This window comes from Bactrocera oleae, chromosome 3 (genome assembly GCF_042242935.1).
Source record: "Bactrocera oleae isolate idBacOlea1 chromosome 3, idBacOlea1, whole genome shotgun sequence".
Classification (NCBI taxonomy): Eukaryota; Metazoa; Arthropoda; class Insecta; order Diptera; family Tephritidae; genus Bactrocera; species Bactrocera oleae.
This window is the reverse complement of record NC_091537.1, coordinates 53,572,715-53,599,395: the sequence shown is the minus strand read 5'-3', so window position 1 is coordinate 53,599,395 and position 26,681 is coordinate 53,572,715. Positions and strand designations below refer to the sequence as shown.

The window sequence follows — 26,681 nt, the reverse complement described above, 5'->3', positions numbered from 1 at the left end:
TCCTGTGAATTGGCTTCAAAATCTTGTGATTTAACACCGCTTGACTACTTTCTGTGGGGTTATGTAAAGTCATTGGTCTATGCGCATAAGCCACAAACGCTTAACCATTTGGAAAACAACATTCGCCGATATACGGCCACAAATATTGAAAAAAGTCATCGGAAATTGGACGTCCAGATTAGACTACACTACATCCGAGCCAGCCGTTGAGGTCATATGCCAGAAATCATATTTAAAATGTAATGCCACAAGATTATCTTTCGGATAAATAAAATTCATGTCAATCGAATAATCCATCGTTGTTTTATTGCAATTTAAAGTTCTATACCTTTCAAAAAACACCCTTTACATAATTAAATCGCCCGGAAACTTATAGTTTTCGAGATATTTGCATTTTAAGTTGAAAATTTCACAAATTTTATCTTACAATTTCTCGATTTATAGTTAAATTTTCTTTTATATTTTGCACTTATTATACACTTACACTTCACTACAATGTTTCTATATATATATATATATTTTACATTAATTATTTTAATATTTGCTTTCAATAAGCATTTTATTTTTACTCAATTTTCGTTATATGCACAATACCAAATGGGTTCCATGTTGACAGTTAATAAGAGTTGCCATATCCAAAAAAATTAAAGCATTCAAATATAGTACTCTAAAATTAGTATGTGTGCATTTCATTATAAAGCAAACTCTCATCTATTGGGTGTATGCATTAATTCGTGCGTTTTTTTCTAAAAATAAGACTTTATTGTGAAAAAATTGTTACACAATTTATGTTCAAAGTATTGCCCATCGGAAGTTACCTTTGAAATGAATACAGCCACAGATGAACACGACGCGAAATAATTCTAGTAGAGCCCTCTCTGAAAACCAAACGCATAACCCAATACCTGTTTCAAAATTTTTGATAATACTCAAACACATTTTTTTATACATATGAATTCATAATCAGTTTTATTCTAAACTTTGTGTGAACGCCATTGCCAAGGGAAAAAGTCACAAATTTGTGTTTTTTCATCGTGAACTTCACGTGGGTAAAATCTCCCATATTCAAAATCTTTCCCTAATCATACATTTATTGTATATATAATTTTTTTTTTATGTGTGTTTTATATATGAACTAAGACCTATTAGTAAAATAAAGTTGACGTTTTTGGTCAACACTAAGGTCGAAAATCCTGATATAGGAAAGATTTGAAAACATAAAACAAGGAGGAAAGGGTTAAAAATAAAAAACAAGAATATGCATGTATTTCGGATGAACTTACATGATTCTTCCAATAGCCAGAGGGCACCATCGGGGCTCAATGTGTGTGCCATTCAAGAAGTTTTTTAAATTTATTCCTTCAAATATACCACTGCATTTTTTTTCTGTAGTGGAAAACGGAAATTGGACGAGCACGGAAAATTGTTATCTGCATAATTTATACAGCTAATACTTAAAAGGTCTAATTAGATCAAAGAAGATATGTATATAATTAAAAATAAAAGCGCCATTTTAAGCTAAAACAGTCACATAATTGGATTTTATATAAACAAATTTTTTTTCAATGCCAATAAATCAAAACAAAAACATGTGTGACAGATTGCTGAAGTTCACAATAACATAATCGAAATTGGAACATAAGTTTTCATTCACACGAAATTCGTGATGCGACTTTTTCGGTCGCATGAAAATATAAACACATGGGATTTATTTATTCACACGAATCTTACAATAATGTTGAATGAGTAAAATGTTCCCCTTTTGCGAAACTATCGTATGTTGCAAATATCAAATTTTACAGGAAAGCGTTTTTTTTTTGTTTTTTTTTCCAATTCGGCTTAGGGCATTGCTTCTAAATATCAACAATAATTATGAATTCTGCTTATTTTTGTAAATATTGCCACTTGATGGCACATACGATAAATTCGTGTTTATTTAATAAAATTATTTAGTAGTGATAATGTTAAATTTAAGAGTCTTCATTGGATTCATTTAAAACATCTTTTATATGTATTGACTGTTTTCAATTTAGGTGATCCATATGATATTTATTAAGGATACTTTTTTTGATGCAAACTATTTTTTAGGTCATTAAATTTTACTTCAGCACTATAATTAAACTTATTTAGATAATTAAAATTATCACAATATCCATATTTTAGGTCATTAAATTTTTTTGTTGAAATGCACATAAGGGTTTTTATACAATACTATTTCAGCACTATAATAAAATTTAGATAAATAAAATTATCACAATATCCATATTTTAGAAATATTAATAAAATTGCTTTTTTTTAATGAAATGACTCAATTGTGATATGTATCGAATACACGGGCATCGTGGTAGATCCGGAAGCAAAAAAAACTAATTTTCAACCGCTTTGTTGCTATTTTGGCCAATGCAAATGTCTCAATATAGGTCTACTATATACAATATTTATAGAGAGTCGAAGATATTTCATTGCATCCTCATTTACCGTTTTGCTCGCCTCGCTCCATTAAAAAAAGTATTTACTTCTGGTACCATTCTCATATACGCTAAAATTAATGTACGCTAATTTTCGGGCGTAAAAAAGTTCCATAATACTCAGAAACATACAGTAAATTATTGGATGTATGTTAAAGAAAGCAACACAAAAATATTAATATGTTTATTTTATGTTGATGATACACTTAAATTACTCTGACATTTACAAATACTAATGACGGGATTTAGTGCTAAACTACGCTTTATTAAATAATATGAATTAAGGTTCTTTTCATCAAAATGTTAAGAGATACTATTTCGACCAATGAACAAAATAAAGCGATGGAACAGTAATAAAATATGACACGGGATTAAAACGCTTTTATCGCCTATATCCACTTTGTTTTTAAGGTGATTCTAATTTCTGAAAAATTCTAGTTTCTGCATTTTCTTTTATTTGTATATGTACGTATGTATAAAAAAAAAATGGGTTAAACTTACCCAAAAAAACTACAATGAATTTATTTTTTGTTTCATTCTAATTATAAAAACCAAAAAACAAAAGGCAAAAATCCAATACAATACATATCACATTTTCTTGTTTAATTAAACATATGTATACACTAAATTAAAAATAAGTGCAACAAAACAAAACAAAGCAGAGATGCACCCTAATTACATTAATCATATTTTTCCTGTTAAAAATTAAAAAAAATCGGTATGTGCTCAGAAAAAAAAAGAAGATAATTACGATAACTTTTAAAGCTTAGATATTAATTATAAAATAAACGGCTTGGTTACCAATTTCACCTTTAACTGAATTTATTGCGGCAGTGTTGCCTTTAGTGAGAAAGCATCACGTTTAATGTGAAAATTCTGGCAACAGTGCCTACGTCACATGTGCAATCGGTTAATTGAGAACTCAAAGACAAATGATCCGAACATCATGAAATTTTTTTCTGCCCGTTCTGAATATAATTCCAATCGGTTTTTTGACCAAAAAACGAATTTTGAAAAGCCAACAACGAACAAAATTTGGCGTAAAATTCAATTTTAAAAACGTCGCCATTTTGTCAATTATTAATTTTTATACTCTCGCAACCTGTTGCTACAGAGTATAATAGTTTTGTTCACCTAACGGTTGTTTGTATCACCTAAAACTAATCGAGTTAGATATAGGGTTATATATATATAAATGATCAGAATGAAGAGACGAGTTGAAATCCGGGTGACTGTCTGTCCGTCCGTCCGTCCTCTAACTTGAGTAAAGATTGAGATATCTTTATGAAACTTGGTAGACATGTTTCTTGGTACCGTGAGACGGTTGGTATTGCAGATGGGCGTAATCGGACCACTGCCACGCCCACAAAACGCCATTAATCAAAAACAAATAACTTGCCATAACTAAGCTCCGCAATAAGATACAAGACTGTTATTTGGTACACAGGATCACATTAGGGAGGGGCATCTGCAGTTAAAACTTTTTTTTTTAAAGTGGGCGTGGTCCCGCCTCTAATAGGTTTAATGTGCATATCTCCTAAACCGCTAATGCTATAATAACAAAGTTCACTAGAAGCAAATGTTTTTAGCAGGTGTGAAAATAGTTGAAATCGGGTGGCAACTCCGCCCACTCCCCATATAACGGTACTGTTAAAAACTACTAAAAGCGCGATAAATCAAGCACTAAACACGCCAGAGACATTAAATTTTAGCTCTGAGATGGTATAAATTGGCTTTATAGGAACCGCGTTCAAATTAGTCAGTGGGCGTGGCACAGCCCACTTTTAGGTGAAAACCCATATCTTGAGATCTGCTCAACCGATTTCAACCAAATTCGGTGCATAACGTTCTTTTCATGTTTTTATGTCATAGTGCGAAAATGGGCGAAATCGGACTTTAACCACGCTTACTTCCCATGTAACACCATTTTCAATTCCATCTGATTCTTTCACTTTCCACTATGCAAATCAGGTAACAATGATTATATCGGGGTAAAACTTTGCGTGAATAATGCAATTGAAGTATGCCACCTTGCGGCCAAAAATTGAACCAAAACTGTTCAAACCCCTAAGTACTAAATATGTGGACCCCAGTGCCTATAGTTGACCTTCTACCGAAAATATCAGTCAATCCACAAAGAAATCTCAAACGAGTATACCATTTGACTTTGCGAGAGTATAAAATGTTCGGTTACATCCGAACTTAGCCTTTCCTTACTTGTTTTTAATCGGGTTTGATTTGTACGGAGAATAATTTCTATAATTTAGCGAAAATTCGTTATTTTTCGGTTTCATCCACGGAGAGGACCAGACGATGAAACTGCAGTAGTGGAGGTCTTTTTTAGGCGCCTTCGGAGATCTCGTAAAATCGATAAAAAAAAGTGTAATTTGTTTTGCAAAAACTTCACTGTGGATTCTTGAAAAATGTATAAATATACCAAATAATAAAAAATCGACGCTTTTTTAGGCTGCCACACTAGGATTGCCTCTTAATACAAAATCCGATTTCTTTGTCTTCTTTGGGCGGTATTTATCAAAAAATTGCGACCTTCTTTTCCAACATCTTGTCTGCAATTATATACCATACATTGAAACTTTCACATTTCTAAGTAACACGTTTTGCGCGAAATAATAACTACAATATTGCAGCAGAATATCAGCTGAGCATCAGCAACAGAGTATCAAGTTACAAGGTTGCAGTATTGCGGTAATTATTATGCAGCTCGAACACACCCATAGTCAGTTAGTTTGTTTTTTAGCTTTTTTTTTTGAGTCTGAAACAACAATATCGAAGAGTCGTTTATTGCTTACGTGCTTAGTAGAAAACAATTCATTATGGAGACCAGAGCTGCAAAACAATCGATGGGACTATCGATAATTTTATTTTCGTCTCATTATCGATTTTGACTGCCGATGGTTAATGCCTTAACTAGACATACCAACAATTTTCATAAAATTGTGAAATTTCACTTAATATAGGTACATATTGATAGTCTGATAATACCAAAAGTGAAGTCTAATTTTGAATAACTGGTACACAACATTTTGACGCCACGGTTTTCCAGTATTTTAATAAGAAATTATAATTTAATTTAAATAAGAATTAAAAATTTAATTTTAATAAGAATTAAACCAATGTATTATTAAAGAATAAAGTACTCTACCGAAACGTATATTAAGTATAAATTTCTTAACCTCATATTACATTAGTAAATGTATAAAAAATGTACCTTTTTATAACTCGTCAGCTCTCAGAGCAGTAACATACAAGTATACAACATACAACATATCTCAGTATATACAATAGTAACATGAAAAATTTTATAATGTAAATTTCGTTATCATTTCATAAATTTTAGTTTAAAAATTATATTTCGATAAAAAATAGCATAGGGTGTTTGAATATGAATTTTGCAGACTTTATACTCACAGTGGAGAACAAAACTTCCGTTCCGCAAAACGAAACTTTTTCTCATGAAGATTGGCACTAAATCATAGCAAGTTTGTGCAATAACAACCTAGTGCGAAAACTCTATCGGTAAAAATCAAAATCTACCACGAAACAGTTATATTTTGTCATATAGAAATAGATTTCTTTAAAAAAAAAAATTGGGAATGGCTGGCACGGAAAGTCTAGATATTCGGAAAACAATATTGCAACACAGAATAGTTAGTTTAGCAATAAACTTATACATATCGCACATTAAATACAAATGAGTCACAATTCGAAAAATAGCAAATATTCAGGAGGAGCAAAATCAGTTCCTGTAAAAATTATTAAAATTTTACAAGTCAAAAAGTCGTCCATAATGTAGAATATCTTCATTAAAGAGCGTGCTACTCAAATATTATTGATTTTCTAGTTTAACAGAGAAATTAAGAGACAATTTTTAGTTAAAACATCGAATAACAGTGCGATAATCACAACTATTTCATAGAAAATTATCCATTACAAATAGTACAGATGATTAAAATCCCTTTTTTTTAAGATGAAGAGACATATCTTCGAATACAGCAGCAAATTTACAGATTATTTCAGCAATAGCAGTTGTGTAGCAAATTTTACATATAGTACTCTTTAGTTGATACTGAACAAGCGAGGCAACGTTGCGTCAACTAACACAAAAGTAGACCTAACGGATAATTTTCGAGTAAAGTAAGGTAGTGATGACAATAAAATATCATAGGTAGCTAGAGTATTTCGAATTGATATATGGAAAAAAAATTTATCATGAAAATTTTTGAGTTGTGAATCTTTTTTATTTAGTGTGCGATGTGTATGTGTATATATATTTAATTACATTTAGTTTCTAACTATATCGCTCATCAATTATACAGAAGAATTCTAAAATAATAGAAAACTCACCAATATTGCAGTCGGCACCATATTCTATAATCCTGTTAACTTTTTTGTTCATATTAAAAAATTAAGTAAACAAATATTCCAAATTATTGTTTTTTATTTAAAATTTTTGAGGCAGTTCACATGAGAATGGTCATGATGAATGTTTGCTTAATTAATTCAGAAACGTAGTCGTCAAAATTTCACCCATATAATAACTTTTTCAGCACTTTCTTGTAAGTTGATATTTTAAAAGTTTAAATACGCATATCTGTACACATCATACATCCCACTATGATTGGCACTAGGTAGCCACCACGCTTCGCCACGAAGCAGCGCACCTATGTTAGGGTGATATTCTGTAGGGCAACATGTAAAGGGGGGAATGTTTATATTAAATATTTGAGCTAGATGTCGCCTGACCAGATAGCTATGTCCAGACAGTAATGGCGAGTTCCTTTTGGTCGATGTCGCCGTCGATAAGACGATATTGCAAAGTGTTGTTCAGTATGAAGATTAGGCGTTCACCACTATCTCGCTCGCGATCTTTACGTAAAATACTGAAACCTGTACAACTCAGAACACCTGAGCAGCTGTTTAGCTTGGTGCAGGGACAGGCCAGAACACTACGGGGCTGGGCTTTAGAATACAATCATTAAAATGGGTAGCAGATATTTTAGATATTTACATTTAAATTTTAAAGATACAACTATTCAAAGTATGTAGTTTTTCAATTTATAAGAATGTTTAGACTTACATTGTTCACTTTTATGTCTGCCAGATTATTATTTTTTATTAAATAGTACACAAATACCTAGAAATCATCATTGAAGCTTTTCTTAAACTCGACTTATTCGTGCGATAACAAAAAGGTTGCATAAAAACAAATAATAAGTGCTACCATTTCTACATATTTGCAAAGGTATAAAGAATAAATAAAAAGACTATACCGCAAATACATAATCCATAGTCGTAGAACAGGGTATGCAAAATCTTTTAGTATTTCCCTTCTCTTATCAAAACAAGTAAAGAAGGGCTAAGTTCGGATATAACCAATGAGTGGTGTGTCAAACTATATATTAATAAATGTTGCGAAAGAATTCAACTTCATTAATTGACGAAATCATAAGTGAAATACAATCAAATTTGGTATTTCATTAAATTATATTATAGATCATATACTTAATTAGTTTTAATAACTATATTTTACTTCCCGTCAGCGAAAATTATATTAACATCGTCCTAAAATGAGATATATCTGACATACCTTAACCGCAGAGGCTTTAATATATTCAGTTGATGTGTAAACTACAACCTGAAGATCGGAATCGAAATAATTATATCAGTATAATATAATTTCAGATATTTTTGGCATTAAACTAAAGTATATGCAATATTATATGTTCAGTTAATTATAACTATAAGGAGTAAAGTCAACCGAATGTTTAAAAATCCTGATATTAGATATACTTGTATGAAGGATAGGGCAAGTTTTCACCAGATTGTATCCATTTTAGGCACAAAGATGCACCGTTAGGAGAAAAACACGCTCACTTAATTTAATTAAGAGAACTCACATATTGGCGGATCTATGGGGTAGAAAGTCAGCCGGAAGTTCGAAAATGTTCCTATTAGGTATAAATGGGCTAAGGGAAACATTGACCCGATTCAACCCTTTTCTAGCATACATACTATTATCAGGAAATGATTTTCTCCTAATTTCAATTCTATATCTTACACATAGGCTGATATTTTCAGTAAAAAGTCAGCCATAGACCCTGGGGTTCACATTCCCGGTATCTGGGGGCTTAAATAGTTTTGGCCCGATTTAAAATATTTTAGACCTGAGATGGCATACCCTACAGGCAATAATCGCGCGAAGTTGTATCCCGATATATTAATTGGTGCTTAATTTGTATTTTGGAAAATAAAAAATCCTATAGAATTTAAAGGTGTGTTATATGGGCAGTAGGCGTGGTTTCAGTCCGATTTTTGCTCTGTAACATGGGAATGTCAATATAATCGTATGTACCAAATTTGGTTGAAATTGGTCTACTACGTTCGAATATATGTGGTTTGACACCCCCTCTCGTACTATCTCGGTTGTAAAATTATATGTCTCTGGCGTATTTAGTTATTGATTTTATGGACTTTTAGTAGTTTGAAACAAAACCGTTACCGAGTGGGTGTTATCATCCGATTTCAGTTTGAATGGTTGGGAGATACATACATTAACCCGATTTAGGGGCAGGGCCACACCCACTTTTTAAAAATTATTAATTCATTCTTGCTATTCGTTGTACGTTGTCGTTGTAGATATGGCAATTTATATGTTTTCATGACGATATCTCAAATTTTACTCAAGTTACTGCTTGCACAGACAGACAAACGGACGGACATACAGTTACTCGGAATTCATTTATATATATGTATGTATAACTTCATGTCTATCCTGATTAGGTTTAGGTGATACAAACAACCGTTCCAGCTCGGTGATAACGCTAACTTTGGTTGCACCGAAGCTTGAACACCCTTTACCAATAACGAAGTTTCCATACAAGAATTTGATTTATACACAGATCGATATCTCAAAACTGAGGGACTAGTTCGTGTTTATACACACAGATAGATAGACGAACATGATTAAATCGATTCAGCTCATCATGGTGATCATTTAATGTCCGACGTTTCCTTTTGGGTGTTACAAATACCGTGGCAAACTAAATATACTCTTTTGAGGGTATAAAGAGTTTGGAAAGCATACCATAAATATAAAGCGGGATGAATTTGGTGAATTTCACCATTTGTATAGAGATTTAAAACGTTATCGGCAAAAATGTTTGAATATACATGAATAAAAATTTAATCATAGATTTTCAATTATTATTCTATTATGGTAATTTTTAGTTTTTTGACCCCCCAGAGCAGGGCCAGAAAAAAATGCACCTATTAATATGTTAATATCCATATTTTCAAAATTACATGTAATCAAACAATCAATCGAAAATCAACTGAATAATATGCGCCATTTCACCGCGAGTGGGCGCCAAAAAACGCTTCAACATTGTTTTCTTGCATTGATCTGCTTTACGCTCGGCTTCGGTCACCTTCCATTGTGGAAATGTCCCCGCAGCCATTGGACCAGCGTAAACGTCGTGAATTAGCTGATTTTGCCTTGGAATAACTTGAAAACGATAACGATTTTTTTAAGAAAATCATCTTCTTCGATGAGGCTCACTTTCATCTGAGTGGTGCAGTAAATAAACAAAACAGTCAATTCTGGTGCGAAGAAAATTCACATATTATTCATAAACAACCATTACATTCACCTAAATTAAAAGTTTGGTGTGTTTTTTGGTCTGGTGGAATCATCTTTCAGCTGGTGACACCGTTTCTGTCAATGGAGATATATAGATCGATTGTAACCAACTTTTTATGGCCGCAATTGGAAGAAGTTGTTCTTGATAACATCTGTTTTCAATAAGTCGGGCCTACGTGCTACACAGCTAATTTTTGCGAGAAAAGTTTAGAGATTCGATAATTCCAAGAAATTATGGCATTGATTGGCAGGGAAAACTTTAGAATACCGTTCCATGATTTTGGGAATAAAATGGGTATGGGATGATAGTGAAGATCCTACAGAATATACATAGATATAGCTGCGGGAAGCTTATAGTATTCGAGATATTTGTGTTTAAACTTTAAAATTTCAACTATTTAAAGTACGTAGTTTTTCAGCTTAAATTTTTTAGTTTTATATCCACTAACACTTCACCAATTCGTTTGTACAAATTCATTTTACATTATATAGTGCAAAAATCACTTTGTTTAAATATTTAACTTATTGTCCAATTCTATTAATTCACACAATAACAAAAGCGTTGCAAAATGACAAATAACCAGTGTTACCTTATCGATATCTTTTGTAATTGAACTGAAAGAAATAAAGTAAATAGATGATGCCACAAATAGTGAAGTGGCGGCCTTCGGCCACGCTTCAAAAAAATTGATCAATCAAAGTGAAGGAAAAAACTAAAAGATTTATTATTGTCCATCAACGATAATGGTTTTCTGCGTCTGGAAAATATTTTAGAATGATAACACTGGTTATTTGTCATTTTGCAACCCTTTTATTATTGTGTGAATTATTAAATAATTTAAATATTGAATTAAATCTATTTTTGCACTATATGACAAAAAACCACGAATTAGTGAAGTGTTAGTGGATATAAAAGTGAAAATATAAGTGTAAAATTCACTTTGAATCGAACAAATATGTACTTTAAATAGCAGAAATTTTCAAGTTTAAAAGCAAATATCTCGGAAACTATAAGTTTCCCGCGGCTATATCTATATATGTTCTTGATCTGGAGGACCTCCTCTAACTGCCCATAACCATTTCATCCACGAAATCCTGGGAGGGTATTCTAAAGCCGACGCGAATGGCCTCCAAGAAGACACCATTAGACTACTTCGTGTGGGGTTATTTGAAGTCATTGGTTTTTAGCAATAAAACAGGCTCTTTTCAAGCTTAAGAAGTCAATATTGAACGTGCTATTCATGACATACGACTTGATTTAGTTGAAAAAGTACTCAAAAAGTGGGTTCATCGAATTCGTTCCTGCAAAAGAAGTCGTGGAGGCCATTTGAATGATGTTATATATTCAGATCTTAATTGTAACGATTGTACTTTACATTACAATAAAAAAAATCATTTGAATTTCCTTGACAATTAATGTGTTTTTTTTTTAATCATTTCACTCTTATTGGAAATACCTTTATCAAAAACTATAGCGACAAAATTCAAGAATCATGATCCGTTGAAATCTTGAATGTATTACAATACAATTTTATATTTTATTAAATTATATTAGGTTATGGACTACCTTAGTTTTATTCGCATCTGCTAAAGTTCTATTAAAGAGATCAAATAGGTTATACTATGTGATATGAACTCAGCCGAAAGCGCTAAAAGTTATATACTCCGATGACGTGGAAAACGTCAACCAGAGGATGGGAATCCTTTATATTAGGGATTTTAGATACTTTAAGGAGATTTTTCCACTTAAGTGCATTAAAATATCACACATTTTGACAGATCTAAATGGTTTATAGCCAGATACAAGCTTGTTACATTTACTTTTAACGCTGTTATGTATATTCGAGAACACATTTTCAAACAATTTTTTGAATAAACAAATCACATAGGGACCCACATGACACATTCCGCACAATGTTTGTAAAAAAAACAAAAATCATTTTGGGAATATATTTACATACATGTAAAATACATATATATGGGAATTTAGTATTTGGTATACTAAATTCAAAACTTTTAGGCGTTAAACTATCGTACAACCAATATTATAAAATCACTTAAGCTTTCTAACGATATCGCACATATTCATGGGTGTTGTAGAATCTGATAGTTGTCGGAATCAGAATTGAAACCTATGAAAAAATGTAGTAGGGGTCATAAATTCAGATATTATTGGTTCGACGTTCAAAACAGAGAAATTTTACCGTTTTGGGTGTCATGGAAACCAATTTTATCGGTTTCGTTATCAGAAACAAAGCAAGAGGATAGTCGGTGACAGATAATATAAGTTAAGAAATTAATTTATATTATTGTTACGATTTAATTTATCTTTATTTCTAATAGTCGCTGACAGATAATATAACTTAAGAAATTAATTTATATTATTGTTATGATTTAATTTATCTTTATTTCTAAGGGGAAAATATAAGAATAAAACACAAAATGTCATAATTTTTGAGTTTATGGAAAAAATCCAGTTATTTTAAGAGGATTTACAAAACGTAATAAACGTAATTTAACACCCAAATGCGTTTTTGGTCAGTCGATAGTGTGATATAAAAATGTGAAGTAAGCATGTATAGAAATATACAAGTAAATGCAAGTCAAGTTCACATGCGACTTTCCTGGTACATCAAGTGAATTACTGTGATCTTTTATTGCCTTCCTTTTAATTTTTCGTTGCTATTTTCTTCCAACAAAATAAAAGCTAAAATAGCGGAACTCATTGCAAACTTTAGTAGACTTTATTCAGTATTATAAATTTATCAAACGATTCCAAATTTATTCATTTGCAAGTTTCATCACAATAGTAAATCAATAGCAACATATTAGTCAGCTCGAAAATTGATTTTGTATTGTTCAAAAAGACGAAAATCCAATCAGATTCTGATTCTGACCGTTGAAAATCAGAATTGGTCTTTCTACATAAAATAATTCTCTCTGAGTTTCATGCAGGTACCTAACATACCATCAACAATATAATATATGATGTTTGAAAATCCTGATATTAGTTATATGTTGGCTAGGGCAATTTTTCATCCGATTTTGTCCTTTTTAGAAGAACCGTTATTAGAAAAACACATCCACTTAATACTATTAAGATAATTCACACATTGGCCGATATATGCGGTACAAAGTCAACCGAAGGTCGAAAATCTTTATATTAGGAATATGGGGGCTAAGGAATGTATTGACCCAATTCAATCCATTTTTGACATACAGGCATAGTATTATTAGGAAAGGATTCTCTCCTAATTCTAATTATATATCTCTCTACATTGAACGATAATTTCGCAAAAAAGTCAACCATGGGCACTGGGGTTATATGGGGGCTTGAACAGTTATGGTCCGACTTTTACAATTTTTAGACTTGAGATGGCATATCTGGAACGCACTCTTTGAGCAAAGTTTTTTTTTTTGATATATTCATTAGTGCTTGATTTATCTACGGAAAAGTCAAAAACACAGATGGAATTTAAATTTGTGTTACATGGGAAGTAGGTGCTTGTAATCCAACTTCGCCCATTTTCGCAATGTAACATAGACATGGGTAATGTTATTTCCCAAATTTGGTTAAAATCGGTCGGGTATATCCTAAGATACAAGTTTTCCCCTAAAGGTGGGCGATGCAGCGTCCATTGGCCAATTTTTGTTTTGGCTTCGATAATGACATCCTATATATAAAATTTATAGTCTCTGACTTGTTTATTTAATGAGTTATCGCGCTTTTAGTAGTTTAAATGAAAACGGTTACATGGGTGTTGTCGGGGTTATCGCCCAATTTCACCCATTTGCACCCCATCGGCAGGGTTGTTAGAAAGATTTGTCCGGAGTGCATTTGGTTATTATAGCTTAAGTGTATATATAATATATAATGCGAATGTATATAATTATTGCCGCCCGAAACTTATAGTTTTCGAGATATTTGCATTTTAAGTTGAAAATTTCACAAATTTTATATTACAATTTCTCGATTTATGGCTAACTTTTCTTTTATATTATGCACTTATTATACACTAACACTTCACTTAAATGTTTCCACATATTTAACTTATATTAAGTATTTGAATATTTGCTTTAAATAAGAATTGTTTTTGTTCATATAACGAAATTTGTGTAAAAATAAAATGTTTATTTAAAGCAAATATTTAAATATTTAATATAAAATAAATTTATAGAAACATCGTAGTGAAGTGTATAATATGTGCATAATATAAAACAAAAGTTAACCATAAATCAAGAAATTGTAAAATTAAATTTGTGAAATTTTCAACTTAAAATGAAAATATCTCTATAAGTATATTATTATATAACTATAAGTTTCCGGCGGCAATATTTATATATATTCGTGATCTAGAGAATCTCCTCTATCCAACAATACCCCTCCTGAAACCCGGAAACCGTGCGATGCTAAACCAAGTGTTTCCCTTATTTTATACCCGAAAGCCTGGGACGGTATACTGAAGTTTTCCCTAAATGTGTACAAACTAATTAGTGAAGTGTTAGTGGATATGAAAGGGAAATATATAAGTGTATATATCTCGAAAACTATAAGCTTCGCGCGGCTATATATTCTTGATCTGGAGGATCTCCTCTATCCGCCCATACCCATTTTATACCAGAAAGCCTGGGACGGTATACTAAAGTTTTCCCTTAAAGTTTCTCTCTTTTCCTATACTAAACTTTCCCCAAGTTTTCCGATAATCTCAAGCATGTGGTTTAATTCATGAAATCACAGAAATATTCAACTAAACAATGTGATAGTTATTAGGTGTATCAGAAGTTCCATTCACTTTGGTCTCTCTTATTGATTTTTATAGTTTTTAGACAAATCTCTAAGTATTCTGATTAAAAATTTTAAATCACTCTTTGAACTATTGTATTTACATCACATATGGTAACAGATCAGCATATCACTTATTTAATATTATATTTTAGTCGAAACTGCAATATACACCACACATTTTACATTCGGATCAACTTCCATTTACACACATATGTACATATATTACTCGCATAATGTTCCTCCTACATACAGTGACTTCCGAAGTCTGTGTTTAAACGCAGCAACTTTAAGTGTGATAAGTTATGGTACCTGAACTTTGGCTAAATATTTGAATAGCATTTTATGACTTTATGATTAAAATCGAAACGTGTTGATTCTGGTACTTTTTTTAAACTATTTTAACCAAAAACAAAAAATCCCTGAAAGTCTGAGGCCTTCATATTAATTTTAAGTACTGTGCTGAGGCTTGTAAAGATTTCCCGTTGAAAATACACGAAATATCTGATTTTATATTATTAAATTTCTATAGCTTAGCGGAATTGCATGGCATCACGTTGACTAAAGGCGGGTTGATTTCAGAATTGAACGCTCTAACAAAGTACCAAATGCGACCAAGTAACTCTTACCAAAGAACGTATATCAGAGAATGTAAAATATAGAGAAGGTCCAACTACGGACCAGCGTGTGAATTGTCAAAACGTAACAAAATACGATGAGCGTGTTTCACCACAGTCGGCTCGGAAGGAGTAATTTTAACATTGGCGCATGAACAGAGCTGTATATGTATCTGCTATGTTTTACTATATACATACATACATAAGTATATACATGACAAACCTACATTCATATATTCGTACACATGTTAATATGTCACCTTCAAAAACTACAAATTTTGTTCTACAAAAAGAACAATCGTCACAAGTCAATATGTCAGCCAAATAGGTGAAGCCCAAATTTATAGTAAATCACACAACAACAACATTTTCATTCATGAACGCAGGCGTACTTTTAACAAGCAACCTCGCTTCATTCATAAAAACAAACACCCTCTCATCTCTCCGAGCATGCGTTTGCCACAAGCATCTTTTCGCAAAAGCTAAAAATCATAAATTGAACAAATTTCTGATATTCCCTCTCGAAGAGAAAAGTTGCAACCCCGCAAACCCACAAAACACAGAAAAAATTGACAAAACTGGCAACAAAGCTTTTGTCGATTTAAAATATTTTACAATTTTAAAATATTTTTTGTGCCTCACAAAAATCTGCGTCAATATGTATGCATGCTCATATATAAACATACATATTTACGATGATTTGTACGCAAAGCTGTTAGAGCGGCAAGGGAAGCAATGACAATCGGCGGCCGTTGCTTATTTTTTTCGGCATAGCTCGGATTTTCTACCAACAACACAATGTTGTGACGCTTTGTCGTCGCGCCAGTCCTTCGACACAGTGACTCTTTGACAAGAAAACTAAAAACGCGAGCTTCGGCCATTGGTTGTCCGTGGCAACGGAGATTTCGCATGAAACAATGAGTGTACATACTTAAATACATATAATATGTTGCATGTAGACAAATTAATAATTATAATGGGCACTTTCATATTTGTTTACATGCACACATAATTATACATATATTATGTATATGAATATTTGGTACTGCTTGGTCTTTTCTTATCGGGTTATGTCAAGCAATAGTTGTACAAAATCAAACCCAGAAATTTAGCTGAACTGAAGCAGTCAATTAAATAGATAATTGAGGCAACCCCGAATTAGGTGTCGCATATGCGTAGTTGAGCATGGGAGAATAATTAATTGTTTAAATAAAATAACATTTTCTATACAATAAAAAAAATAAATGTAATGCATTGACTAAAAAGAAACTTATTACGGTGTAATTTTGTAGTCCGATTCGTTAGCCACCCTGTATAGGCAGAATATCTTCAAATTATATGCAAAGTCGTTGCGCATTGTAAATATACGAATCTGTAAGGGTACATTTCTTAACATTGGAATTAGCATTACTTTTCTTAATTAACACTGAAAATGCTCAATTCTGCTATTTTTCGGTCCCCTGATGTTAATTGTGGCCAATAATTTTCTGTGGTGAAACACGCTCATCGTTTTCAGTACCCTTCCAAAAGTGGTGAAATACGCTCATCGTTTCCATTCCCCTGCGTAAAGTGAAATATTTTGATAATGGCCGCATTGTGAACCTTCTCTATAATCTACATTCTCTGCGTATATCATAGAGAAGTTTCATGGTGTGTCGATTGTCAAAATGGTCCGCTTGACGGAGGGTTGCGAGCTAACTTAAGGGGATTTCACCACAAACAAATCATAAGCGGATTTCACCAGAATTTTACCCCTGCGTAGCGCAAATTAGAAGAATTGAGCATTCTGAATGTTAAATGAGAAAAATATTGCTAATTTCAATGTTAAGAACGCTTACAGATTCGTATATTTACAATGCCCAAACGATTGTGCATATAATTTTAAGATATTCTCCATAAATATACAGGGCGGCTCACGAATCGTGCTACAAAAATAAACCGTGATAAGTTTTATTTTAATCAATGCATTGCATTTATTTTTTCTTATTGTAAAAGAAGTGACCTCCATGCTCAGCCACGCATATGCGACACCTAATTAGAAAATTATTAATTACGGGCTGAAGGGTTGAAATCGAGATTGCCTTAATTATCTATTTAATGGACTGCTTCAGTTCAGTCAGATCTCTGGGTTTGATTTTGTACATCTCATACATCACATATGGACAAGTGCAAAATCAACCCCTATTCATATACAACGCGGCATGCGTAAGTGGAAACAAAGTCAACATGTCATCTGCATATATATGGGCAGATGTGTGTACAAAATATTCGAATATTTACATATGTACATTCTTTGGCAAATACAGTCAATCCCGGTTAAGTGCCAAAACCAAAGATGCAGATTTTTTGTGCTTTGTAGTACATAAGCGATTGTGCTACCAAAAACTAATAATTTCTATGTATTTAAAGAAAAACGTGAGATGCAGCAACACACAGACAGATGAGAGGGACTGGAGGAGTGGTATTTAACCGTTGTTTACTGTATGCTTAAATCAGAGGAATATTGAAACTTTTCTTCCTTCTAGAGGGAACATCAAACATTTGTTCAATTTATGATTTTTATACTCTCGCAACCTGTTGCTACAGAGTATAATAGTTTTGTTCACCTAACGGTTGTTTGTATCACATATAACTCATCGAGTTAGATATAGGGTTATATATATATAAATGATTAGGATGAAGAGACGAGTTGAAATCCGAGTGACTGTCTGTCCGTCCGTCCGTGCAAACTGTAACTTGAGTAAAAATTGAGATATCTTTATGAAACTTGGTAGACATGTTTCTTGGAATCTTGAGACGGTTGGTATTGCAGATAGGCGTAATCGGACTACTGCCACGCCCACAAAACGAGATTAAACAAAAAAAAATAAATTGCCATAACTAAGCTCCGCAATAAGATACAAGACTGTTATTTGGGACACAGGATCACATTAGAAAGGGACATCTGCAGTTAAATTTTTTTTTTAAATGGGCGTGGTCCCGCCTCTAATAGGTTTAATTTGCATATCTCCTAAACCGATAATGCTATAATAACAAAATTCACTGGAAGCAATTATTTTTAGCACTTCTATGGACGGTGTGAAAATAGTTGAAATCGGGTGGCAACTTCACCCCTCCCCATATAACGGTGCTGTTAAAAACTGCTAAAAGCGCGATAAATCAAGCACTAAACACGCCAGAAACATTAAATTTTATCTCGGGGATAGTATAAGATGACTTTATAGGAACCGCGTTCAAAATTAGACAGTGGACGTGGCACAGCCCACTTTTAGGTGAAAACCCATATCTTGAGATCTGCTTAACCAATTTCAACAAAATTCGGTACATAACGTTATTTTCTTATTTCTATGTTATAGTGCGAAAATGGGCGGAATCGGACTACAACCACGCCTATTTCCCATATAATTCCATCTGATCCTTTCACTTTCCACTATGCATATCAAGCAACAGTGATTATATCGGGGTAAAACTTTGCGTGAATAATACGTTTGAAGTATGCCACCTTGTGAAAATATCAGCCAATCCACAAAGAGATCTCAAACGAGTATACCATTTGACTTTGCGAGAGTATAAAATGTTCGGTTACATCCGAACTTAGCTCTTCCTTACTTGTTAGCTTTTGCCTTCGTCGCGAAAAGCCAATTGTAGGCAAGCGCATGCTCGAATAGATGTGGGGATGTCTGTTTTTATGGATGAAGCGAGGTTGCCTGTTGAAAGTACGCCTGCGTTTACGAATGAAAATGTTGTTGTGTGATTTGCACACAATACATACATATATTATAAATTGACTTGTGGCCATTGTTGATTTTGCAGAACAATGTTTGTAGTTTTTGCGGGTGACATGGTTACATGTGTACGCATATACATATGTATATATGTTGGTTTGTGAATGCATTATTTTTTCGGCAATGTCATATATACATATATGTGCTCTTATAAATATCTGCTCTTATAAATGAGCAGCGTCGAAGAAGAGTTAGAAGTTGTAGACAAAAAATTGAGGTCTCTTAATATAAATAAAGAAACAATAATGACTGAAGGAAAAGATAAGCGCGATCTCGTCATGCAAACCATTAGGCTGATTCAACCGTTTGACAGCAACATAAACTACTTAGCGATGTACATCGACAGCATCGACAGCATTGTACCTCGGTACACAACAATCTCTTTAGAAGAGGCTGCATTTTATTTCAACTGCGTTACCTGCACTCTAAGAGATTCTGCTCTGGATATTGTAAGACGGGAGCAACCATGTGATTGGACAACACTACGACAATTGCTCATTGACGAATTTGGCGAACATACACTGTGTCTACTCTTATTTTGGAAATAAGTAATATAAAATTTAAGAATAACGTAAAATTATTGTGCGAAGAAATTAACATAGAAGTATGTAGAGTAAAAGATTGTATCAAATTAAAAAATGAAAATATTTCCACCAAAACATTTTTGTATAAAGAGCTAGATAAAATTAGTTTAAAGACATTAAAAAGGGAATTGCCAAATTATTTAACTGCATTAATAAATGAAAATTTAGTAACAGACCTTAAGTCAGCAATACGAATTTTGAAAGAAAATAATGTATTTGAAGTTGATAGAAGACTAAACAAAAGCAAACAAAATTATAACCAAAGAAACATCCTATTTCCCAGAGTTTCCAACCTTTCTTACATAAATTCAAATAGAGTAAATGGTAACGAGTTTCAACATTTTCCACCTAGTGAAAATCGATTTTTTGACTATTCTCATGGCAATAACTATCGAGGATATACCCTATCACCTAATAACTCAAATCATTTTTATCACTCAAATCCAAATGAGTGGAATTATTACCTAGAAATGAATACAGCTTTAAATTCTCCTAATAGTTATACTAACAGAAATAATTTTAGTGCGCTTAATACTAATAATGTACCTAAAATAAATTCGCAACAAATAAGAAGGCAAAATGAACTTAATTCGAATGAATCTAGAATAAGGCGATATGGCGCTCCTCAACCAATGGAATTTGAGCAGTCAAATTTTCAATTAGAAGCCTCGGAGGACTGCCCACGATCGAGTTAAAGATCGAAGGTAAATTTATGAAGTTCTTGATAGATACGGGGCTTCTGTCAGTTTAATTAAGCCCCAAGTTCTTAGTAGTAGAATCTTTGAAATTAAACCAATATTACTAACAACAGCTACAGGAAAAGTATTACTTAAACAGATTCAAGAAGTTTTCGACAATTGCCATAACCACAAAATGATGTTATACGTTTATAATTTTTCCGATAGTTACGACGGATTAATAGGTTACAATACACTTCGTAGCTCAACTCTAAGATCGATTTAAAAAATAATACAATTAGTTTACAAGGACTTATACACAAATTTTTCAACAATGTTAAAAATTATACTCACACTAACTTACTAACCGAGTTAAATGTTAATGATGACAAATTTACTGCCAAATTTAGACTCAACCATTTAAATAATGAAGAATCGCAAAAATTTAATAAATTGCTGGGGAAACACAAAACCTTATTTTACAAAGAAGGTGAGAAACTTACATTCACTCACAAAATTCAACACAATATTAAAACTATTCATGAAGATCCAATATATGTTAAATCTTATAGTACATAAAATGGAAGTAAATAAACAGATAAAAGATATGCTAGAACAAAAAATAATTTTCCACAGTACTTCTCCTTATTCTGCACCGATTTGGGTGGTGCCTAAAAAGCTAAATGTTTCAGGTAAAGAAAAATGGAGAATCGTTGTAGATTACCGAAAGTTAAATAATATCACTGTGGATGACAAGTACCCCGTTCCAAATATGGACGAGATACTTGACAAGTTAGGTAAATGTCTATACCTTACGACAATTGATTTGGCGCAAGGATTCCACCAAATCGAAATGGATCCTATAGATAGACAAAAAACCGCTTTTTCTACTCAAATTGGCCACTTCGAATTTTTGAAAATGCCATTCGGTTTAAAAAATGCACCAGCCACTTTCCAAAGGCTCATGAATGCAGTTTTGAAAGGTCTAATTGGGAAAGATTGCATGGTTTATTTAGATGACATAGTAGTTTTCAGTACATCTCTGCAAGAGCACATCGAATCGCTCGATAAAGTGTTTCAAAGATTAGCTGAAGCGAATCTAAAAGTACAGCCGGACAAAAGCGAATTTTTAAAACAAGAAACCGAGGGCCATGTTATTACCCCTACTGGCATAAAACCAAATCCAAATAAAGTCGTGGCAATTTTAAATTATCCAATTCCCAAAACGGAAAAGGAAATAAAACAATTTTTGGGTTTAGCGGGATTTTACCGTAAATTTATTCAAAATTTTTCAAAAATAACAAAGCCTTTAACGAATTGCTTAAAGAAAGGCAATGTGGTGAATAGTTCAGATAAAGAATTTATCAGAGCCATAGAAACTATTAAGTTATTAATAACAAAAGAGCCGATACTGGCGTATCCAAATTACGAGAAGTTATCTACGTTAACGACAGACGCCTCTAATGTAGCATTAGGAGCAGTGTTAAGCCAAAATGGGCATCCGATATCCCAACAGAAAAAGAGCTCTTGGCAATGGTATGGGCTACGAAATACTTTAGACCGTATTTATACGGCAAAATTCTTAATGAATAGTGATCATCGCCCTCTGCAATGGTTACATAATTTAAAAGAGCCAAATGCAAAACTGCAACGGTGGAAGATTAGGTTGAATGAATACGATTTTGATATTAAATACATTCCAGGTAAAGAAAATAATGTTGCCGATGTGCTATCTCGGGTTAGAATTGAAGAATGTAACGTTAATGAAGAAACTGCTTCGAATGTAGCCACAATCCATTGCGCTGACGAAGACTCCGGCGAGTTTATTAGAATTGCCGAAAGGCCATTGAACGTATTCAAAAACCAAATTAAGCTAATAAGATCTAACCAAAATTGTACTAACACATGCAAAATATTTTCTAACAACTACTTACTACTATATATTATACGGAACTAACAACTGAATATATAAAGGACTTAATTAAAACTCATTTGTTAAACAAAAATACAACAATACTTATGACCGATGACGACGAATTTGTAAAATTTCAAAACATTTATAAAACTCTAATTACTTCAAACAGATTTAAAATTTACCGAACCATGAAAGAATTAGAAAATATTGAAGATTATTCTGCCTTCAAATCCAAAATATTAGAAATTCACCTCGAAGGACTGCATCAAGGAATCGAAAAAGTAGCAAACTGTTTCAAACAAAAATACTATTACCCTAATTACCTTAAAGAGATAACTAAAATAATTAATGAATGTGAGTTATGCAACCATTAAAAAAACGACCACATCTCGAACAAATTACCATTTAAAGTTACGCCTCCTGTGTATGAGACTCGAGAAAAGTTTGTAGTAGACTTTTGGAAATGGGATGATGAAAATTATCTAACATGTATTGATTTGTTTTCCAAATTTGCGACAGCTGAAAAAGTATCAGCTTTAAATTGGTTAGAAACTAAGAAAGCTCTCCTAAAGATTTTTAATTTTATGGGACCTCCGAAGACATTAAAAATAGACCAGGACCAAGGTATCAATAATGTTAGCATAAAGCAGTGGTGTCAACAATTGAATATAGCAGTCGAAGTCACAACTGGGAAAACTGGTATTGGTGACATTGAGCGGTTTCATAAAACAATGAATGAAAAATTGCGAATTATTTGTAGTTCTGGGGATAAAGAGTTGAAATACCTTCAAATTGAACAAGCATTATTTACCTACAACCATATTATTTCTCATTCCACTACCGGTGAAAGTCCGTAAAATATATAAAAAATAGAAAACATCCAAAAACCAATCCCCAATTAATTAAAAGAAGAAGGATAAATAACATATATCAAAACCGACAAGAAAAAGAAATAGATACGAATTTTGTTAGCGCCGAAACCTCTAGGAAAAGATTGGATAAGATTAGTAACCCTTATAAAAATGTACGGCTTGTTCAAACCGAACCTGATGGGGAACATCATGTAGTAAAGTTTAAAAACAGGAAACTAAGAAAATATAAAAGCCAATTTAAAAGAAAGAAAAAATATGTATAACTGATTTATGTTTTTAATTAATAGTTTTAAGTATTTTGTAAAAAAAAAAAAAAAAAAAAAAATTTTGTAATATTATTGAGAATTATATGAATTTGTTAATTTTTTTTTAATTCTACACATTTTGTAAATAATAAAAACAAAAAACTGCAATGAGGACATTGCAATATTTTTAGATGGGAGGAGTGACATTGCTACACTCACTCAAATCATAAATATCTCTAATACGCTCTCATACGATATGAGTAAAAACAATCAAGGTAGAAGTTGTTATCGGGAGTTTAGTTTAGTTCTTAAGCAAACATTCAAATGAAATAATGTAAATTAAGCATACAATTGTTAATAAATATAAAATTAAATCGTATAGTTTAAAAATATTACTTGTGTATACCTATAAATCAAAGCGCGCACACATAGTGTATTGATAAGTGATAATATCATGATTTGAATTTCTGAATACATACATTCAAATGAGCATGTGCAGATATACATATGACTATGTAAGATTAATATGATAAAAGATGTACATATGTATATGTTTTAATAAATTTATAATATAATAATAATATTTTGAAAATTCCATAATTTAATTAGCCTTTTCAGTTTTGCATGCATTCATAAAAATGCGCATAATCAAAAAATATGTTTGCATACAAGCGTATAAAAATATGAGCCAAAAGGCTCTGAGCATAATTTTCATTGAATGCTCAGCTCTGTACCCTCGCCACTGTTAAAATTTCTCCTTCCGAGCTAGCTGCGGTGAAATTCACTATTAAAATATTGTTAGGTTTTGACAATTCACACGCTGGTCCGCAATTGAACCTTCTCCATAACATACGTTCTCTGCCTGTACGACCTTGCACGTAAGACTGAGCATTATATGAAAAATTCAAATCATGATTTTATCACTTATCAATACACTAAACTACAAACATTGTTCTACAAAAAAAAAAAACAATGGTCACAAGTCTATATGTCAGCCAAATAGACAAAGCTCAAATTTATAGTAAATTACACAACATTTTCATTCATAAACGCTAGTGTATTTTCAACAAGCAACCTCGCTTCATTCATAAAAACAAATACCCTCACATCTCCTCGAGCATGCGTTTGCCTACAAGCATCTTTTCGTGACGATGGCAAAAGCTAAAAATCAGAAATTGAACAAATTTTTGATGTTCCCTCTAGAAGGGAAAAATTACATCCCCGCTGATATGAGTATTAAAATATTTTAGAATAAAAGTGACAACATAGTATATATGTCGGTTTACAATTCAAGAAACTTTTTAAAAAAAATTTCAATATTCCTCTGATTTAAGCATACAGTAAACAACGGTTAAATACCACTTCTCCAATCCCTTTTATCTGCCTGTGTCTTGCTGCATCTCACGTTTTTCTTTAAATACATAGAAATTATTATTTTTTGGTACCACAATCGCTTATTACTGCAAAGCACAAAAAATCTGCATCTTTGGTTTTGGCACTTAACCGGGATTGACTGTATTTGTCAAAGAATGTAAGTATGTAAATATTCAAATATTTTGTACAAACATCTGCCAATATGTATGCAGATGACATGTTGACTTTGTTTCCATTTACGCATGCCGCGTTGTATATGAATAGGGGTTGATTTTGCACTTGCCCATATGTGATGTATGAGATGTACAAAATCAAACCCAGAGATCTGACTGAACTGAAGCAGTCCATTAAATAGATAATTGAGGCAATCTCGATTTCAACCCTTCAGCTCGTAATTAATAATTTTCTAATTAGGTGTCGCATATGCGTGGCTGAGCATGGAGGTCACTTCTTTTACAATAAGAAATAATAAATGTAATGCATTGATTAAAATAAAACTTATTACGGTTTATTTTTGTAGCACGATTCGTGAGCCGCCCTGTATATGCAGAATATCTTAAAATTATATGCAAAGTCGTTTGCGCATTGTAAATAAACGAATATGTAAGCGTACATTTCTTAACATTGAAATTAGCATTATTTTTCTCATTTAACACTCAAAATGCTTAATTCTGTTATTTTGCGCTCCGCAGGGGTAAAGCTCTGGTGAAATCCGCTTATAATTTGTTTGTGGTGAAATCCTCTTAAGTTCGCGAGTAACCCTCCGTCAAGCGGACCATTTTGACAATCGGCTTACAATGAACCTTCTCTATGGTATACGTTCTCTGGTACGGGCCACTAAACATGATTTTTCCATAAAATTTGCGTAAATGACAAGAAGAATGGAAAAAATGTAACTGAAAAACTTGCATGAAATTTAATTTCTTAAAAAAAAGTTTCTTGAGCTAAATCGATAACTCCAATACTGCTGGAAATATTTCAATTTTAAGTTTGTGAAGTTTTAAAATTTTTGTAAATTTTTCGTAAAATTGTATACATTATCGTTCTTTCCATATTTTTTACTACTTTTTAAACTAAATACTTTATTTTTTTACAGATGGAAGTTTTAACCCTTCAATAATTTCCCTTTATCAATAATTTTGTACAAATTTTGGGTATTTAAGTTAAAAGCATCCTAGTGTTGTTAGAGGATGTGTTCCAGGTTAACAGCATACACATGCCCTCTCAACAGTTACCACCTTCACTATTGTAAGGGTTTTGAATTTTAGGTTTACCGTAAATTCAAAAGCTCATAATTTTAGCATAAATATGTGACGTCTGAAAGCAACCCTCACAATACATAAACAGTTGTGTATGTTTGGTTTATTGCAATATTTTTAATAAAATTTGAAAATATTTGATTGAAATAGAATGGAGGAACTTTTTTAAATTACTAAGTGTGAATAAAACGGCATATGTGGTTAAAGAATTCGGCAACAAAATTATTTGTAAATATGTATGTACGTATATAATATATGAACGAATAAAAAGATATTTATGCTTAAATAAAACAGTAATTTTAGTATATAGGTATACATATTTATTATGTAATAATCGCATTCTCAAGGATCTGGGGAATTCTTTACACGAAAATATTATATAATCCTAACAATTACTAGAACACATCAAATACGAGACAATACAAAACACACACAAAGAAGC

At 32.3% G+C, this 26,681-nt stretch overlaps 1 protein-coding gene and 1 long non-coding RNA gene across 11 annotated transcripts in view; one reads left to right on the top strand and one right to left on the bottom strand.

The window, feature by feature from the left end:
• The window catches only part of Ca-beta (Calcium channel protein beta subunit), a 440,977-nt gene that overhangs the window by 167,735 nt on the left and 246,561 nt on the right, over positions 1–26,681 (bottom strand). Inside the window, exon 1 of one of the 9 annotated variants that reach the window (XM_036372637.2) lies at positions 15,016–15,152. The exons of 5 other annotated variants lie outside the window; for them this stretch is intronic. Coding sequence is in view for 2 of the 4 variants with exons in the window: in XM_036372650.2 (XP_036228543.1) it covers positions 1,284–1,313 (30 nt within the window). In the remaining 2 variants the exon portion in view is untranslated. Of the gene's footprint in view, positions 1–1,283; positions 1,329–6,833; positions 6,879–15,015; positions 15,153–26,681 lie in introns of those variants that run through there. 3 more of the 9 variants (XM_036372644.2, XM_070106636.1, XM_036372650.2) reach the window with 3 other exon arrangements.
• LOC118682813 (uncharacterized) lies at positions 980–26,512 on the top strand. Of its 2 annotated transcripts, none has more exons than XR_011395286.1 (4): positions 980–1,045; positions 25,501–25,583; positions 25,673–25,807; positions 26,077–26,512. It is a non-coding gene; the product is annotated as an uncharacterized lncRNA (long non-coding RNA). The 2 variants fall into 2 exon arrangements; XR_011395287.1 differs by having other exon boundaries at positions 986–1,049.